At 40.0% G+C, this 18,393-nt stretch overlaps 1 protein-coding gene across 1 annotated transcript in view; it reads left to right on the forward strand.

Annotated features, from left to right (window-relative positions):
• The first annotated feature begins 263 nt into the window (after nucleotides 1-263).
• Nucleotides 264-18,393, forward strand: part of RFC1 (replication factor C subunit 1) — a 36,371-nt gene continuing 18,241 nt past the window's right edge. Inside the window, exons 1-4 of the mRNA XM_054163993.1 lie at nucleotides 264-377; nucleotides 5,998-6,126; nucleotides 7,794-7,869; nucleotides 8,861-8,980. Of these exons, the coding sequence (XP_054019968.1) occupies nucleotides 375-377; nucleotides 5,998-6,126; nucleotides 7,794-7,869; nucleotides 8,861-8,980 (328 nt within the window). The 5' untranslated portion in view covers nucleotides 264-374. The remainder of the gene's footprint in view (nucleotides 378-5,997; nucleotides 6,127-7,793; nucleotides 7,870-8,860; nucleotides 8,981-18,393) is intronic.

Here is an 18,393-nt window from a genome sequence, read left to right on the forward strand (position 1 = left end):
TGCTGCACCCATTTTCGAACAGGCAGGGACCCGCAGCACTGCCCAGGCTTCCCGCCGAGCTTCCGTGGAGCGGTTAACAGCGGTTAAAGCCCTGCCGGGCCCCGCTGCAGGAGAACCAGCCGTTGAAGCCTGCAGAGAACTTAGGACAGGGAGAAAGAAGCGACACGACTAGTGGCTCTCTCCATCACCGAAGTTCTGCGACCACCACTGCCACCGGTCCCGCCTCACCGGGACGTGCCACCCCTACCGCCCCGCCCGTCGCGGCTGTGACGGCAGCGCGGTGCGTCGGGTTGCGGGAGTTGGCGCGAAGGTGGGGGTGCGGGAGGCATGGAACTGGAGGCGTCCCGCTAGCCAGATAAACCGCTGCCGGCAGCATGGTGAGCGCACTGCGGGGCTGTGGGTGTTCCCCCGCACTCCGTGCTATCCCCTGGGAGGCGGGGGGAGGGAGGGAAGGGAGCGTTGCGCAGCGTCCCGCAGGCGACAGGGCCGGATGGCGTTTTCCCCTGGCCGCGTCTGCAGCTCCGCGGCTCTTGGAGTCGTTGGACTTGGTTTCGGCTGAACCGAGGCAGCATCCCCTTGCCTGAGTGCGACCTCTGCGTCGTGGCGGAGCAGCAGAGCCCTGCCTGGGCGGGAGCGGCTGTGCGCTGCGGAGAGGCCGCCCGCCCGCGCTCGCGCCTTTCCCGCCTCTCCCGCCCCGCGCGGCCGAGGCCCAGCTTGCCCCGCAGGGAAGCAAATTAAACCTCTGGCTGAGGAGGTGCCCCCAGAATGTGCCCTTGCCCCGAGAGGGAAGCGCCTGGGACTCTCCTGCTTCCCCCTGAAACCCAGTGGGGAATTAGGTATGGATCATGGGCCTTCCTGGGGGTGTAAAGCGAACGAACTAATCCCTCTTTAAACGCAGCCTGACGAAGTTTTAAGTTTAATTTCAGTAAGAGCAAACACGAGGGTGCTGCTTCTGCCGGATGGGACCGTGTGCAGTATTTGCAGAAAAACAAAGTAACAAAGTGGGGGGGGAAACCCCCAAACACTCAAAGACTAGAAGTAGCTGCTTGTGTTGATAATAAAGGACGCAAGCCTCAGTAGGATGTCAAGAGTTTGCAAATATAAACATAGGCCTGTTCACGTGTGTGCTTTCCAAAGTGCTGCTCACTTGTGCAGCCATTTTAAGATGGTATCACCTCTTGGTCTCTGGCTCAAGTAAATTATCACCTACTCGGGTGGAGTCTCTGTGCAGGTGTTTTACTGGCTTAACTACCCATGCTGTTCAAAGCCAGTCAGGTTGAGCTATGCTTTTGGACTCTCCATAGAGTTTAAGCTTGTTTATATCTTCCACCTGATGCTCAGCAATGATGGGTGATACAGTGTGAGGCTTTCACAGTACTGACAGGTAGCAATAAGAATTCTGAAACAGTTAAACGGGGATATTTTCATAGTTTAAGAGTGGCTGATGGCTGTAAATGACATACAAGGACAGGTCTGCCTCTGCTGTTCCCCTGCCATGACCTTTTTAGAAAAACTGGTTGTGCTGAGGCACTTGCTTTCTTCTTTGCCATCTTCCTGGGACAAAGCTTTCTGAACATCACACATCTCACAATGTGTATTTTCCTGGAAGGGAGGAAGACAACCATCATTCCTTTTCACTGCTGAAGACAGGAGGCTGTGTGACCATCTTTGCTGCATCTGTGGAGACAGAGGCAAAAATACAGTTATGCTAGTAACTGTGTAGCCAGTTCTGTGCAGTGACAGCTCAAGTGTATTGGAATTTAATATCATACCCTTGCAAACAGACCACGTTTTTTTTAAAGTAGCCCCTGTTGGGTTGGTTCTGCAGCATCTTCTCAGCTTTGCTGAACTGATGTGCATAGTTACACAATGAACACATTTGTCCCAGAAGGGATTTATTGTTTTTACCTAGATTAGTGGCCTGACCCAATTCCCAAGTAGAGAGCTATGCTAGTACAGCCGAGGGAATGAATAGCTGGGAGCAGGGGCTACTTGAGCTGCTTGTAGCTGAGACACTCGTAGCCAAAGTGTGAGGTGTCCCTGCCCATGGCAGGGGGGTTGGAACTAGATGATCCTTGTGGTCCCTTCCAACCCTGACTGATTCTATGAAAGCTGGCATCAGCTGGTGTGTACTAGTACTGTTCAAAAAGTACTGTAAGTAGCTATGCTGCAGTTACCAGTTAGTAAACGTGCAGTAGAACAAGCAGGTATCACTGATTACACTGCAGTGATACTATAAACTTCATTTCTCTGGACACACCAGATACCAGAGCTGATGTTTGCCCCAAACTTGCACTGAAATAGGCACACTAAAATAAATCTGATTCTTTTGGTGCAAGGCTCTATATAGGCACACTCCAGAATACCTGAAATAAAGTGCATTACTTTTTGTTGCAGTCAGTTTTCTATCTCATAATTGTATTTTGAGGTGCAAACTGAATAACATGATGTTATTTTGGAAAACATCCTACCTTTCTGGATATTAGTCTTCTGAAAACACTGTAACTGTTACAGTTAGATTGAGTTGGTTCTATCATCAGAGTGTTGAAGAAGACTTGCAACCTGACACAGTTGCTATGGTTAGTGTGAAAGATGAGGGGTTTGAAGCAGTAGTCAAAACTGGGCAGAACTAGATGGCACAGCCATTATTGAGATCATGCAGTTGATAGGATAGGATAGCTCAGCAGGAACCAGTGCACCTGAACACAGCTTTTTAGGCTGCTCAGATGCTGTTCCTCAAATTTCCTCCTGATTTAGGGACAGTGATCAGAAATTATTAGTTACACCTCTTACTTAGGTGGAATTGCACAAGCTTGAATGTCTTGTTGCTGCTGCTGAAGCAGCCACAGGGAGCCACATTGTTCCAGCCTCACCTCTTTTAATTTTAGCTTTCTGGACACACTGACTGTCTGGGAGAGCTGTGCTGATGAGTGTATCTCCATAATACACAAGGCTGGTGATCTTGGGATGAATGTCCTCCAGGGAAACTTGCCACTTTGATAGACACCTTTCTTCATTGCATGAGCACAGACAAAAGCTAAACATAGGCAGTTTTTTTACCTGGTGGGCTCAAATACATAGCATTCTGTCCCAATAAGATGGTTTGTTGGAGTATGTTAAATAAGATAAACCCAGAATGGATGGAAGTGATCCTGTCTGGGATCTAAGCTTCTATAATGCTTTATAAATAGTCTTCAGACTTGTTGGATGGGAATCACTCTGGTAGACATTGCTTCATTTCTGTAATTAGTTGTGCAAGGAATGAAGGATTTATCTGTCACCTCTTAATAAATGGAACGAAAAATCTGTCTCGTGATTCTTGGATGAAAGCTTTACTGAAAGATAACTTCATTGTGGCACTGTGGCATACACTTCTGGAAGCAGTTCGGAATTCCCCATCTATTTATAGTCCAGCAGGGGCTAACAAGATTACTTTTTCTTCTGAAGAGCAGCAGGATGGAAGAAGATTCAATGTAGATGTCCATTTTCCTTTCTAGTTGTCACTCAGGAGTAGGTGGTTACTATGGGAAGTTAAAGTTTATTGCCCTAATACAAACTTTTATTCAGAAACCTCTAAATGGCTTGTGTGCTTTAATATTCACAGCATGTTCTGAAAAGCTTCCTAACACAAGCATGTAACAATAACAGAGAAAGAAATAAAAAATCTGTCATTTTTTGAGGACTGAGATGCAGTTTGCATCAAGAGAATGCAAGAAATTATGTTTGTATAAATAGCAGAAAATGCTGCTTTGAATACCCCTCCTGCCCCCAAACTGCTTATGTTCATTTGACTTGTTTAATAAAATCCTACCTGCATTATAAAAGGTAGTGGTGGTTGACTGTCACTCATTTATTTTAGGTCTTTATGAAGTGATTTTGGGGAAAGGAGCTTGTAAAGTTGACCCTGATTGGATACTGTTGAAGTGGCAGTTCAGATCCTCTTTAAAGGATGTTAAATGTAGCAGGGCTTATAGCTAAGGTTTTAATTTTGTGACTTTAGGATATTTATGAAGAGCTAACTTGATATCCAGGAGAACTGATGAGGCAGAAAATGATGGTTTACATGTCATAATTTAAGTCTTAGTTCAGGAACTGTGATAATAAAATGGTGGAAGAAGCTAGGGTAGACAGGTCACTTGCTTATGTTCTCTTTATTAAGTCTGCATTTCATAAACCAGGGTATGATGGTATTTCCTTGGTTAAGTCTATTAAAAAATAATCTACTGTTGCATCTGGGGTGTGCATAGTAGTTCACTTGCTAGTTAACTGTTTAACTAAAATACTGGAATGAATAGAGTCTAAAATTAATTATCCTCCAAATATTTTAAGCCTAAAAGAAGTCAACCCAAAACTTCAAAGTCACTTCATTTTGCAGCGTTGTACTAAGTATTTAAATTATTTTGCTGTGTAAACCATCTAGTGAGACTTGTAAACAATTTCTCTGTTGCCTGTTTTCTTAAGTCTAAGAAGAAGTCAGTAAGAATGATCAAGGGATCAAGTCCATGGATCTGCTTGGACACTTTAATTAGATGCTTTCTTCAAAGCTGTTAGGTCTAGGTATTGTCAGTCAGAGTTTCCAAACTTATATAGTGTTGCATTTATATTGTAGGAGTACATAAAAAATAACAGTGTTGAAAATGTATGCCTCAAGGCCTAAATTCAATAGATGGAAATGTGTGAAGCCTCAGTGAGGAAGAAAGCTTCCCAGTCTACCACTGTCTGTTGGCTGAATCCATATTATTACATGCAGGTAAAACACAGAGTCTAAGTTTTTACAGGAAACAACATTTCTGATTCTATTAAACAGTTTTAAGCTACATATACAAAACAGATCTCCTCATGTCTATATTGTGTGTATGCTTTCATATTTAATTTTAAGCTTTACAGGCTCTGATATCCAGAGACAATCCAACTCACCAGGAAGCTGACTGCTAAGAGCAAACAAGGCTGAAACACCCCTTTTCAGTCAGACTTCTGTGGAGGTTTCTCAAGCTTACTACTTCACTTGTAGATCCCTGTAATAGTCAAAAACTACCCAGATGGCTCTATAGAGCTATCAGCTGGGTAGCAGCTAGCCCTAATTGCCACCCACTCACTCACCCACCGACCCACCCACTCACTTGCTATATGCTTAGGCCATAGGAAGTATTTTCTACTTCTGAAATGGCTGCTGTCCCTGGAGGTAGTGACACCAACCAGGTACATGTAGTGTGCATTTCTTTTTAATAAAACTGAAATAGTTTTTTCAAGAGAAGTCACATTTGGGTGCACAATAGCTTAAAAAAGGAGAAGATATTAAAAAAATAATTACATGTTTTGTATATTTAGAAAGCATTTTATGGTTGTACTGTGTATGATCAGATACTGAAATAAGGTTACAAGCCAGATCTTTTGGAGCTCTTTTGTGTTATGTTCTTTCTCTTTGGTTAAATAATAATCTCCTTTTTTACTGGCTGATTTTTTTTTTCCAGTCAGATGAGAGTTACTCTTAAATTTATGGAGAGATGGATGCAGTAAGTCCCACTACTTGACTGCTTTTTAGCTCTTGGTGCATTTTTTAGTATTTTTAAATATTTATTTTAAAATATTTTTACATTGGAGACTACTTTATACTTGAGGTGATAATTTTAACTAAAAAAATCTTTAGGCTAGGTTTATGATGTTTAATTGGAAAGTCAATAAATGAAACATCTGTCTTAAGCCACTATTTCATTGCTAATGGAGTTTATTTTGAGGTGTGTATTGGCAAAGTTGCCCTACTAAGGGAAAAATAAACTTTTGTCATGCTTTAAAGACCAGAGAAGGTGTTGGAGCAGCTGTGTTTAATTAGCTGATCTTTTCCTTAATTGTAAAAAAATAAACAAAATAAGTTCAAGATCAAATCTAATAATGGAGCTGTTTAGAAAGTAATTTAAGTGTGGTGTTGCTTTGTAGTGTGAAAGCTCTAAGAGCAATCTGTAATTTAAAATGGGTGAATCTCTTTTCTCTCTTGCTTAGGATATCCGGAGATTCTTTGGGGTTGTACCTCCTGGAAAACGACAAGAATGTGAGACTGTGAAAAAGAATGAGAAAGTTAAAAATGGTGAAGAACCTCTGAGTGGGAAGAAAAAGGGAAAGGAGACCAAGGTTAGTCTTGCTTTGCTTATTTGTGGAGTGCTTGATTGCCCTGATTCAGGGGTGTTTGGATCTCCAGTGGTGTTTTTTTTGAAGTTGTAGTTCTTATATACTTAAACCCCAGACTTTATGTTAGTTATTTTGATAGGCATGAGAGTAATTTAATATTTTAGCAACAAACTTTGTAGTGATGAGGAAAACTGCTAATTTTAAAAATATTTGGATTGCAGGGCAAAGGACAAGTAGGTAAAGTTGTTATTGGATGCTAATGTAGGAATAGTCTGATGTGTTTGAAGTTATTTTAGCTATAGCCTATGGTTCTTTAAGTAGCACTGCTTATTTAATTAAGCTTGAGGCTTATACTAGAGGAAAACATGACTCCGCTGTATGCTTACAAGTAAGGTAAAAGTCTGTGGTGTAGGTGCCTTTTTGCTGGTTTTTAACCACCTGTATTTTCTAAACACCTGTAGGGGAAGCATTTACACTGCCTTCCTTGGATAGGGTGCTTTAAGTAAACCTGTTGCAAAACCCTAATTCTGTAAAATGAGAGGTTAAAATTAGATTGGGTGCCAGTGTCAGAGTGCTTCTGTCAATTTCTGAACTGGTATGAAAAAGGAAGGAGTGCCTAAAGAGGGCTTTGAAATCATTTAGAAAATGGAAGGATTTCTAATGGGGGAGAGTGTTTAATAGGAAGCACCACAGTCCAGATGTAAGATATTGCTTAAAAAATATTTTGGCTGTGTAATTTCCTTGTTTCAACGTGAAAATAAAGGAGCGTACAGGGGAAATGAAAAACATAGCAATTGTATTCTGTAATCTATTATTTTTACTTTGCAATTCTCCAATTATACCTAGGTTTTAAAAGGTTTCAGGTTAGAATTGGATGTGGATTATAAAGTATGTAGTGAAATTGATATAAAATTACGTATTAGGAGGAGTTTACATCTATGCGTGACTACAAAACAAGCATAGCTAGTTAGTTTGGTATGTCCAGGAAACTTCCTACCTCTGAATACTGTTTTTCAAAGTATCTAAAACTTATATTTGAAAAAAATCCTAAACCTTGACACAGTTTAATAGTAGCTGCTGCTGCTAGGTAGAAGAGGTTTGCTGACCACAACCACTGGTGTGCAGTCTCTTATGGTTGTTGCACTACTTAATAAGTGAGAGAAGAAGCTGCATGCAACCAGGGCACACAATACGAAATCAATCTAGCTTCAGATGTTCTGTATCCTTTTTCCTTTTCTTCATTTGTTCTGAAGTAGTCTTGAATTCTGGTGTTATATCGCTAAAGCCATATCTAGAAAGGAGCCAATAGGCAAAGTTGAATTACTGGCCTGTACCACCTCTATTTTTGGTTAGACCATGTAATTTCTGTTTTGGCTTAAGAGCTGGAAGTGCTTGAAAGTCTGTTTAATTTACCTTGATTAGCATTAAACTTGACTATTCTCAACATAGTCCTCTAAGGTTTGCTTGGAGCATGGGTAGCTTCACTGCTGCCATTTCTCCTGCATTTCCTGTGCCTTGCACCTTTCTTCTCTTCTTCTCATGAAGGACTTTATAAATGTCCTATTGGGAAATGAATAATTACTGTTAGAAACTCAGAAATTTGAATGTGTAGCTGAGTAAAAGCCTGAAGAATCTGTTTCCTGGTTGAACTAATGAACTATTACTCTTAGGTGAATAATTCACCCAGTGAAGATGACTGGAAACCAAAGCGGATAAACAAGAAAAGAAGAATAATCTATGATTCAGGTAGTGTTCACAGTTGTTTCTGACAGCTTCTTTGTGTCTCTGTGAGGTCAATACATTTCTAAACATTTCTCAGTAGCTACTGATGGATAGCTAAGATGTATTTGATAATAATGAGTAGGGAGTGTGTCATGCATGTAATATACACTGCAAAGTAACTTTTAACAAAACCACTGCTGAGAAATCAAAAAACCCCCAAAACCACCAAATACCCCAACATCAAACCTACTAAATGTTAATCTCAGAGTTTTGAAGTTAGAATATGAAACATGCAGCATATAAATTAAGGCACTCCTGATGCATTCGAAAAATATTATTTGGAATACTACAAGGGAAACCCTTTTTGTAGCACTTGCATTTTAAACCCAAACAACAGAAACTAACCTCCTTCTCCCCCACCCCAACAAAGACCTGCAAGCCTTTGCCTCTCAAGTTTACTTCAATTAAAAAGCTTTACATTTCTAGTCCTGAAAAATGAGAGCATAACCTCAGTGATCTGTTTTAGCCTGCTGTTAGCTTGTGGAATACATCAGCATGATCTACTACTATATAAATCAATCAGATTAATGAATTTATGTTAAAAGTTTGTTGTGGCTGGTTTGTTTGTTTGGTTTTTGTTTTTTTTTTCTCCTTTATTCCTTTTTTTTTTGTGTTTGTTGTTTGTTCAGCGATGTGATGCTCTGACAGTTGCCTTCCTTCCTGGAAAGGTTTCTGTACAGGCCTAGCAGATCTTGGAATAAGTTAACAAAATATGTCTTATGTCAACAAACTCCACTGTCTAGACTAAATCTTTATTTAGTCATATATATGCTGGAGTAAATGATGGCTGTTAGCTGATGGAGAAAGACCAAGCTGTGCTCTTAACGTTTCAGATGAGATCTTTCTCCCTCGGTTTACTTAGCGTGTGTTCACCTATGTTCATTTTATGTATATGTTACTTAAAGCTTGTATGTACGTGCTGGAAATTTGCATTTATTTTGTGGTCAAAATACAGACTCAGAAGAGGAGGTGCAGCCAGTGCAAAAATCCAAGAAGCCACCTGAGATAAAAGCAGCTGCTCCAAAACTTGGTAAAGTTTTAAAGCGGGATCCTGTTGTTTATATTTCGGAGACAGGTAATGGAAGAAATAAATCATTACAAGTTCAGGTGTAATGGGGTGAATTATGTCACAGATGGGATGGATTGCTTGCCTGAATACTCCTACCCATAAAACTTAAATATTGAGACAGGTGAACATAATTTGTCTTAAACAAGCTGGCCAAAAGTAATTCAGAACTTTAGCCTCAATATTGTAAAGTTAGGAGCAGCGTGAAAACTGAGGTGATGTTGGATACTGAATTAGATTAATTTAAACAGGCATGTAATTTCATGAGCTAACATTTCCCTGCATAGAAGCATTCCAAAGACTTAGGGGAAGGAGTTAAGTAAGGAAAATATTTTTAATACACTTAAACTGCTCTTTATCAGGCTTTGTGACTGTTGGTTACCATGAATGGGTTTGAAAACCTGAATTTTTATTTTGCTTGTCATCTTACTTTCCATGTCTTCAATCTTTGCCTAACATGTTGGTGACTATAAAAATTCTTGGGTTTTATTTTGCTTGTCAGCACAGAATTGATTTTGAGAAAACCCAAACATAGTCTATTAGAATTTTAGGAAGAAGTAGAATTGGGGAAAAAGAAAACTTTGCATTATGCTTGTATACACTGTACCATACTTCTCAGTCTTGGATTTCAGCTTTCTAAATTCCAGAGCTACTTTTGCTCTCGGGGAAGGGTTCTTTCCATGCTGATAGTTAATGAGCATCTGGAATTCTTGTACACCTGAGCAGGAGTGTAATTAACCAGTCTTGATAATTTTCAGGTCTCTTGTAGCCTTCTAAGATTGTGACAGTGATTAACTGCTAAGTTTCCAGCAGACTTTTGCTTAGATTTTAGGTTCTGTAGAAGCTATATACTTAAACTGAAAACACAATCTTAACCTGTATGGGCCACTCAACAGATAAGGATAAATTCTGTCAGTTTGACTGAAGAGTCTTAGAAGATAATTTTTCTCTGTTTGTATGGTGGTTGTTCCTTATTACTGCTTTCATGCTTGTTTTTTGTGATTCTTGACCTTGGTGCTCAGGGAGTTGTAGACAGCAAGGTCTCCCCTCAGCCTCCTTATATCCAGAATAAGCAACTCCAGTTCCCTCAGCCACAAATTTCTTGAGAGTTGCAGCACTACATGGACACATTTCAATTACAGAGATGTTGCTTAGGATTAGTGAGACATCTCTCTGCTTACTGTATTTTAAGCTTGAGGAAAGACTGTCTGTTGCTGCTGTGGTTAGATGTAGTTACTACAGCCAGTTTGAGGTCGGCTGAGATTGTAACTACCAGGACTTCTGTTTTTGTCTCCTAGAGTAGTGTTCTTCACTAGCCACAGGACTTTCCCTGTGTGGATTCTTAGAAACTGATAGTTAAGAGACTTGCATTCAAATATATTTTGATTAAAAAAAAAGTTTTCAAGTGTTAGAATTCCAGGAGTTCTGTGATCCCCCTGAGTTTTAGGATACACATTTGGAAAAGAGGACAGAGTCCCTGGGTGTAGGATTTTCTTGATAAGATCATTTCTGAACATAAATATTGCCTTCTCATAATGATGATGCGTATCATGCAAGTTTAAATCAAAAGGATTATTTGCTGCAATATCCTACTAGAAAGGCTGAGCTGCCTTTTATCTATACCGTCTTCCTCCTCAGACTCTTCTCAGAGTCACTGTTTCCAAGATGTTTTGTGCTTATTTTACTTGTCCTAGGATGTTTGACCTGGCATTTAGCTGTACTGTGTCACACATTCATGCGAGCTCAATTTTCCAGAGGATCCTGGAAGCTTGTCCTTTGTGTCAAACTTTTTTGCTGCTTCTGGCAATTTTGACAACACTCCTTTCCTAGTTAAAAAGTATCTTTAACAGCACTGATCCCAGAGTAGGTGTATGGTCAGATCGTTGGGGAATAAACATGACATATTTAGATTGGTTATGCAATTCCAGGTGGCGTAATCATAGTGGGTTTTTTCCTGCATAGGGATACCATGGGAACACAGGTCAAGGTTATTGGTGAAATCCATGAAAGCCATGGCTCAAGGTTATTCTTATCTAAAGAGTTTTAAGTACACACAAGTTGACTTAATAGTCTATGACTAAAACAATGCTTTTATAACCTCAAGACTTAATACTTGAATTTTGTTTATATTTAATCTGTATATATTGTTTCTTCAGCTTTATGGAGCTCTCCAGACAAGTGTGTGTTAGTGGTAGTGTTACAGCTATTGGCCTGAGATAAATGTCTTACAGGAAAAAGAATCTAGACATAGTAGGTAGCAAAGATTCTAATGAAATTTGAAGGCATTGTCCTTTTGATTTTTAGTGTTATGCAGCTGAAAACTTAAATCAAGACTATGCTTGTTGAACATCCTGAAGCCCCATGGCAGGGGATTTGCAGCAGATGATCTTCAAGGTCTTTTCCAACCCAAATTATTCTGTGGGTCCATGAAATTGTAGTGTAGGAAACAGCCTTTTTCTTTTCCTCAATTAGTGTGTTTTCTGTTCCATCTCCAGTGTGACTTGTGAGCCCAGTTGAAGATTAGGTAGATTAATTTTTTTTCATATTTAACCAGATTTTAATGGTTTTAGTCCTGTAAGTACAAATGAATCTTGTTTTTAATGTACTGTTCCTCATATAAGACAGCAAATTTTTAATGTAGCACCCAAGATCATAGTACAGTTCTTGTGTCCCCATCATAAGAAGAACACAGACCTGTTGGAGGGGGGGAACCTTAAAGCTGCCTTTTAATACCTGAAGGGATCCTACAGGAATCCTGGAGAGGGACTTTACATAAGGGTGTCTAGTGATAGGACAAGGGGGAATAGTTTTAAGCTGAGGGAGTGTAGGTTCAGACTGGATCTCAGGAAGAAGTTCTTCAGTATGAGGGTGGTGGGAGTCTGGAATAGGTTGTGGGTGCCCCTTCCCTGGGAAGGGTGTTCAAGGCCAGGTTGGGTGAGCAGCTAGTAGAGAGGGGTCCCTGCCCATGATGGGGAGGTTGGAGTAAATGGTCCCTACTTTTAACCATTATGTGTATTAATAGCCAATATATTTAATGGTTGGACTCTATCTTAAAGGTCTTTCCCCTCCTTTCCTGTATGAACTTCCTGTGACTCTTTAATTTCTAATTTATTTGTAAATGACTCAGTTAATCAGATGAATTATCTTAAAATCTAGAAGAGGACTTTGTGTTGTTGTGGTTCTGTGGTGTTTTTCTGATGAGTTGGATGTGATGATCTTGAAGGTCTCTTCCAACCTGGTCTGGTCTATTCTATTCTAATTCACTTTGTCTGAAACAGAACACTGTGTCCTGACAGGCTTAGTAAGCTGAGCTCCCTGAGCTGCAGATGGGGGAAAAAATGAACACACTTATACTTGTCAGGATTTCTTTTTCCAAGTTATTTTTTTATCCCCCTCCCCTGTTTCCTAATTGTTGATTTGTCTTCACTGAATATTTCTGTCATTCAGTAAACTGGTGTTAGGTTGATGGTTGGACTTAGTTATCTTAAAGGTCTCTTCCAACCAAACCAGTTCTATGATTCTCTAAAACCTCAGGCAGCTAAACCAGAATGTGAAATTTTTATTGCATGGTGAGGAACCAGATCTGCTTTTGTGAAATGATAAAGCTGCTGTTATGGTAAAAGTAACCAGTTCAAGTGACTAAAACTCTGTAATAAAGTGGAAAGAGTTAATGGATGGATAACTTCTGATTGTATGCCAAAGTAACACACACAGCACTTTCTAAATAGAACTTGCCATAATTTGGAATGGATTGCTGTAACTGGTAGCTTTGCAGATGAAGATCATTCAGCTTAAATACATTCAGCCTTTTCATACCTTTTAATGCTCCCTAAAGATATTTTAAGTATGAGTGTGCATATTTGACTAAGAATTTTGTTTGATATGTACTGAACAAAGGGTATCAAAGGTTATGTAGTTTGGCAGTGAAGCTTGCAATGAGGTTATTGTATTGTGGTCGAGGTTTCTTAAAGCGGAAAATGACAAAGGCAACTTCTTGAAATTACACTTGGATTTTTCAGCTATCAGAGATAAATTTCATTTCAGGGGAGTAAAGCTGAAATGGTTCTGATAAGCTTTGTATTTTTATAACAGCATGGAACCTTGATATGTCGTTATAGGCCAAGTGCTAACAATTGTGGTTTAAAGTGCATGTTTGTAGTACATCAAAAATTAATTGGCTGGTTGAGGAATGACATAAAATGTACCCCGATGACTGTACAGAGCAGATCTTGAAATGTAGGTTTGCAACTACTGTGGTTATGTATGCAGAGGAAGATACAGGAAAAAAACGCACTTTGCTAGTCACATATAGCTGAGTTCTGCATACTCAGTTGGAATCACCTTGCTGACTTCTTTTGGAAGTGGTGGCTAACTTCAAGATAATCTTCTTAAAGACTTACTTTAACCAAAAGTGAATATAAAACTCAGTCCTAACAAGGTTGGGTCTGAGTACTGGCTAATCCATATTTAAAAGCATCAAAACCCAATACACTGATTTCTTCTTTTATACCTACACTATTTTCCCTACCCTCTTTGACAACAACACTTACTGCTCTAGACTGAAAGTACTTCAGGACAGGAGCTGTCATAAGTACTTGTGCAGATGTGGTGTCATTGATGAACGTCCTGGATATTGTCATTTTATACAATTAATGTAGATTTAATGACTTTTGGATGGGAGGTGGTCCTTCAGCTCCATACACAAATCCTTATGTAGTAGTCTACAAACACCAATTTAATACACATTTAGCATAATAAATATGAACTATTTGTAACCTGTAGATGCTCTGCCTATATTTGGAATTGGTTTTATAACATCGTAGTAAGAGGTTGTCTCTCCTTCAAATATTTTGCATTTTAAACAGAATAGGAGCTAAGGAATTGTCCTAATATTGATGAAGACCTCAACATACAGAAATAATAAATGGAGATGAGTAAAATCTATTGTTTTGGAGCCCTAGCTTAGGAGCTGTCTATACTACTTGTTGCCATTGTCCCATCCTGCTGTAGATTGTTGCTTCCTTTTTAGTTGTTCCTGAACTTTTTAAAATAATCTGAATTTAAACAGAAGTTTAAACCAACCTAGGTGATTTTGCTAGAGTTGTATCAGGGAAGAGCAGCACAAATTGTTCTGTAATCAGCAGGTGAAAGCCTATTGAGGACAGGTGAGGCTAGGAAAGAGGAAGATGAGTAACAAACAGTTGCAGGTGGGCTGCAGGTGTTAGCAGCAGCACTATTAGGTTAATGAACTATAAGAGTATATCAAATGAAAGCCACATGTGCTTTAATGCCATGAAATAGTTCTGAAAACTCCCAGGATTTAACAGCTGTTGTTTGTTGCTAGGGAAGTTTGGCCTTGTATATTGCCTGGCATAACAGGTCCCTGCTTCATGTGTGGTGTTGCGTCCGGTATGATTCAAAGCAGTCTCCTACTTGTCACGGCTTTCTGTTCATCAGTCACATGATTAGCTTTCTCTTTGTCACATCCATGCCCCCACATAATGCTGTCTCAGCTCCTCACCTAGTAATTGCTGTAAGAATGCAATTAATCAATTTTTATAATCTAAAATCTGTATTTTCCTTTTCATTACCCCACAAATGACTGGTTTGCTTGTATGAATGAGAATTTGTTAACATATGACCTATAAAAGGAAACACACTGACTTGAACAATCCATCAGCCCTGCTAGGACTCTTGGGTGTTTTCCAAGTTGTAAATGAAGTCACCTGCATGCTTGTGAGGAAACTGAAAGTGTCCATCTGATAGGTTCTGCTGTTCACTCCTGTGGCAGTGGGCATGCCTGAGCAGTTAACTTCAAGGAAGAAGTGTTGAAGGTTTACTGAAAAATTTGATGTTCCTAAGTATATAAGGAATGCCATATATAAGTAAGGGGAGTTTCTGGAGATCAGGCAAGTGTGGGATGTGCTTGTGAACTTCCAGAACCTGGCATGAAACTGTAGCCTGAGTGTCTCTAGCCCTCAAACAACTTTTGAAACCTGCTTAACAGGATTGGAGTGGTTTTATTTCCTAATGACCAATTCTGTGTCCTCATTCTGCCTTTATTTAAGTCTAGAGAGGACTGTTCATAGGTGCCCTGAATCTTGCCCTTCTTCAGCCACCACTTGCAGTCTATAAATGCTCTTCATCTTGTTGTTTCTAGGAAGAACATAATTAAAGCAAAGCTCAAATTATTGATAATACATAGTGCTGGCATCATAAATAACTCAAGTCCATGTCGTCTTTAATTAAAAGTCATGTTTACTCTGCTTCTTCTCTGCTTGAGTGAGAGCAATATCCTGAGTGGTTATTTTTGTGGTGGTGTTTAAATGGTTATGAGTGAATAATGAAAAAAATCAATATTGCATGTGGATCTTTGGATAACACTAGTGATGAGTAAAGAATCATTGAATCAGTAAGATTGGAAAAGGACCTCAGAGATCATCAAGTACCACCTATTACCCAACACCTCTTGACAACTGAACCATGGCTTCAAGTGCCACCTCCAGTCCCTTTTTGAACATCTCCAGGGACGGTGACTCCACCACCTCCCTGGGCAACACATTCCAATGGCCAATGGCTCTTTGTGTGATGAACTTTCTCCTCACCTCCAGCCTAAACTTCCCCTGGCACAGCTTGAGACTGTCTTCTTGTTCTGTTGCCTGGGAGAAGAGACCAATCCCCACCTGGCTACACCCTCCCTTCAGGTAGTTGTAGACAGCAATAAGGTCTCCCCTGAGCCTCCTCTTCTCCAGGCTAAACAACCCCAGCTCCCTAGGCCTCTCCTCAGCCTCATTGCCCTTCTCTGGACACGTTCAAGTTTGAGATAAGCAGTTTCCTATTCAGGTCTAGGAGCTTGAAGCATCCAGTGTCCAAATTTCCCAGATACGTAATAGTTTGTTAAATTGAGCAAAATGGCAGGAAGGTATTTATTGCTGCCAAGGGACAGTAAATCATCCTGAGAGTAGTAAAACTACCTTGATGGTGAAACTTGCTGCTGTCAGCTGGGGGCACAGACTTGAATTTTCCAGTGCTGCTTTGTGAACTGAATTGGCAACAACGCCACTTTCTGCTAGATAATTTTTTATCTTCAAGCATTCTTCATTTGACTGCTGCATCAATTTCCTGCCTTCCATATATCTGTTTTATTTTTCCTTCTCTCAGAACTCTCTGCCAGGAATAGTTGAGTGCCCCTTTGTACTTGTTACATTCTATTTGCTGTTTAGTAGCAGAAAGTTTGAGCTGATGCCTGAACTACTCTTGTTACTCCCATCTCTTGAGAAAAGGTGAAACAAAAATGTTTCTTTTCATCTCTGCCTAATGCCAGATGACAGGCATGCCACATCATTTAAACATAGGGAAGTGATCCAGAAGAATTCTGTATGAAAAGAAATCAGGGGGCTGAAAGTAGAGATGAGTGAAAAATGAATACACTTTTGTGGTAATACTGTCAATTTAAGTTCAGTTATGAAGTCTGTGTTTACAATGTGCTGAGTGTCTGAAACTTCTCTATTTTGAGAAAAATAAAACCAGCCTTCAGTTAGAGGCATGCAAATGAGACAGTCCCTGTTTCTGTTCCTCTCAAGTCTTTGTGCTTTATTCTTTCTGTCTAATGTTCATTTGGGGGATTTTTCTTGCAGTTTGCTTCTTTGCCCTTGCACACTTTGAGGTTTTGGAATTCACAAAGTGCGTGCTTTTATCACCGGTGAAGAAGTTTGTCTCCTGTGCTGTTGTTTAGTCGAATCATTTGGTAGTGATATCTCTTGGGTTTTTGTACATCTCTGATAGAGTTTCATTTGTGTAATTGTCAGAGAGACTTCACAGTGTGACATGCAACTCTTCGAAGTGCATGGTAATATTTTTTGTTGGTTGATTGACTAGGTGAAGGATTTTGGTCCAGAAAGAACAAATTACCATCAAAGCCTCTTAATCTTTTTCATTGCTGGGAAGACTGTGTCCTGGCTACTACACAAGGCTCCTAAAAGGAAAGATTGAGGGTTTTATTCAGTGGTCTGTGGGCTCATTCTTAGTGAAACTGTGTAGCCACTTTTTTTCTCCTTTTAAACTGGAAAAAAAAAAAATCTGTTTTAATTATGCTGATCTTCCTGATTTCTGTATTCTGTGAAATGGCTGTGTTTCTTTGAGGTGGTTTTGACTGTACTGGAAGAAGAGAATCTTCATGTGCAGAAATGCAGAATAGGGAATAGAATCATTTTGGTTGAAAAAGACCTTTAGGATTATGAAGTCCAACCATTATATAACTCTGCCAAGTCTGGTGCTAAAATGTGTCCCTCAGCACCACATCCCTGAGGCTTTTAAACACCTCCAGGGAAGAAGATTCAATCACCTCCCTAAGGAGCCTATTCCACTGTTTGAGAGCCCTTTCAGTCAAGGAGACTTTTATAATATCCAGCCTAAACCTCCCCTGGTGCAACTTAAGGCCATTTTCTCTTCTTACTAGGGAGACAAAAAATAACCCCCAGCTGGCTCCAGCCTCCTTTTAGGGAGTCAGAGAGAGCAATGAGGTCTCCCTCTCAGCTTCCTCTAGTTCAGACTAAACTCCATTTGACCTCATCTGCTCCTCACTAGATCTGTTCTCCAGACCCTTTGCCAGCTTCACTGCCCTTCTGTGACTCACACTAGCACCTCAATGTCCTTCTTGTAGTGAAGGTCCCAAAATTGAACCCAATACTCAAGGTGTGGTCACACCAGTGCTGAGTACAGGGAGGCAATCACTGCCCTAGTCCTGTTGGCTACAGTATTGCTGATCTAGGCCAGGATGCTGGTGGCCACCTTAGCCACCTGGGTACACTGCTGGCTGATGTTCAGCTGGCTGCCAGCTGCTGGAATCTGACAAAAAGGGAGAAAAGTGAGGGGGGGAGGAAAAACAACAACAAAAAACCCTAGAGTTTTTCTGCTAAAACATTGAGAAGCTATGAGTGGTACTTTAAGAATAACTAAGAAGTCTGTTTGAGGAGCTTTTTCAAAGTACATTGCATTTCCCCCTTGTTTTATAGTTTAATACTGAGAGACTCTTAATATGCAAGTTCACAAAGCCTACACTAAGTGCTCTGTTAATGAATACAATAAAGTAATAAAATAAATGGGCTTCACTCTGAACTTCAAGCTTTATGTGAAGCAAGATCTGTGCTGCTCAATTTGTTGCATTAAGGAGAGGGTTCAAATTTCAGTGACATAGATTTTGTTTATCGCCTGCCTTGTGTAAGAAAGGAAAGGTTCTTTGTGAGCATTTGCGAGAGGTAATGTGTGAACATAAGTAATGTTTGTGTCTTTATTTCAATGCTTCACCTTTCAGACTTAGCTGTGCTGCTAAATACTGTTGTGCAACTCAGCCTTTTTTTTTTTTTAAAATAACTTCTAAACACTTACAATATTTTCTCAATCTGAATGCATGTAATCTGCCA

This window comes from Dryobates pubescens, chromosome 1 (genome assembly GCF_014839835.1).
Source record: "Dryobates pubescens isolate bDryPub1 chromosome 1, bDryPub1.pri, whole genome shotgun sequence".
NCBI classification, from domain to species: Eukaryota; Metazoa; Chordata; class Aves; order Piciformes; family Picidae; genus Dryobates; species Dryobates pubescens.